At 58.8% G+C, this 243-nt stretch overlaps 1 protein-coding gene across 1 annotated transcript in view; it reads right to left on the bottom strand.

Moving 5' to 3' along the window:
* LOC119581769 overlaps nt 1-243 on the bottom strand; it is a gene marked incomplete in the record, with an annotated part of 6,159 nt that overhangs the window by 1,098 nt on the left and 4,818 nt on the right. The window contains 1 exon segment of the mRNA XM_037929901.1: nt 36-237. Within this exon segment, the coding sequence (XP_037785829.1) occupies nt 36-237 (202 nt within the window).

Raw genomic sequence — 243 nt, 5'->3', positions numbered from 1 at the left:
AATCAAAATGGGTGATACTGGGGGTCGTGTCTTACGCGAGGCCGTCACAGAAGCAAGGACGCCGGCGCTGATGGCGAAGTAGCGGCGCTGGCACCACCCGCGGTCGCTGACGAGGGACATGATTCCTTTGGCGACGAGGTCAGCCACCGAGATCATGGTGAGCAGGAAGGGCGCCTCGTTCTGCATGCCCAGGTCTACTCCCAAAGCCGGGATGTATGTGACAAAGTTCATGTATACCTGTCG

Source organism: Penaeus monodon, chromosome 15 (genome assembly GCF_015228065.2).
Source record: "Penaeus monodon isolate SGIC_2016 chromosome 15, NSTDA_Pmon_1, whole genome shotgun sequence".
Lineage (NCBI taxonomy): Eukaryota > Metazoa > Arthropoda > Malacostraca > Decapoda > Penaeidae > Penaeus > Penaeus monodon.
Note: the sequence above shows the minus strand (reverse complement) of the source record. Positions and strands in the feature narration are given on the sequence as shown.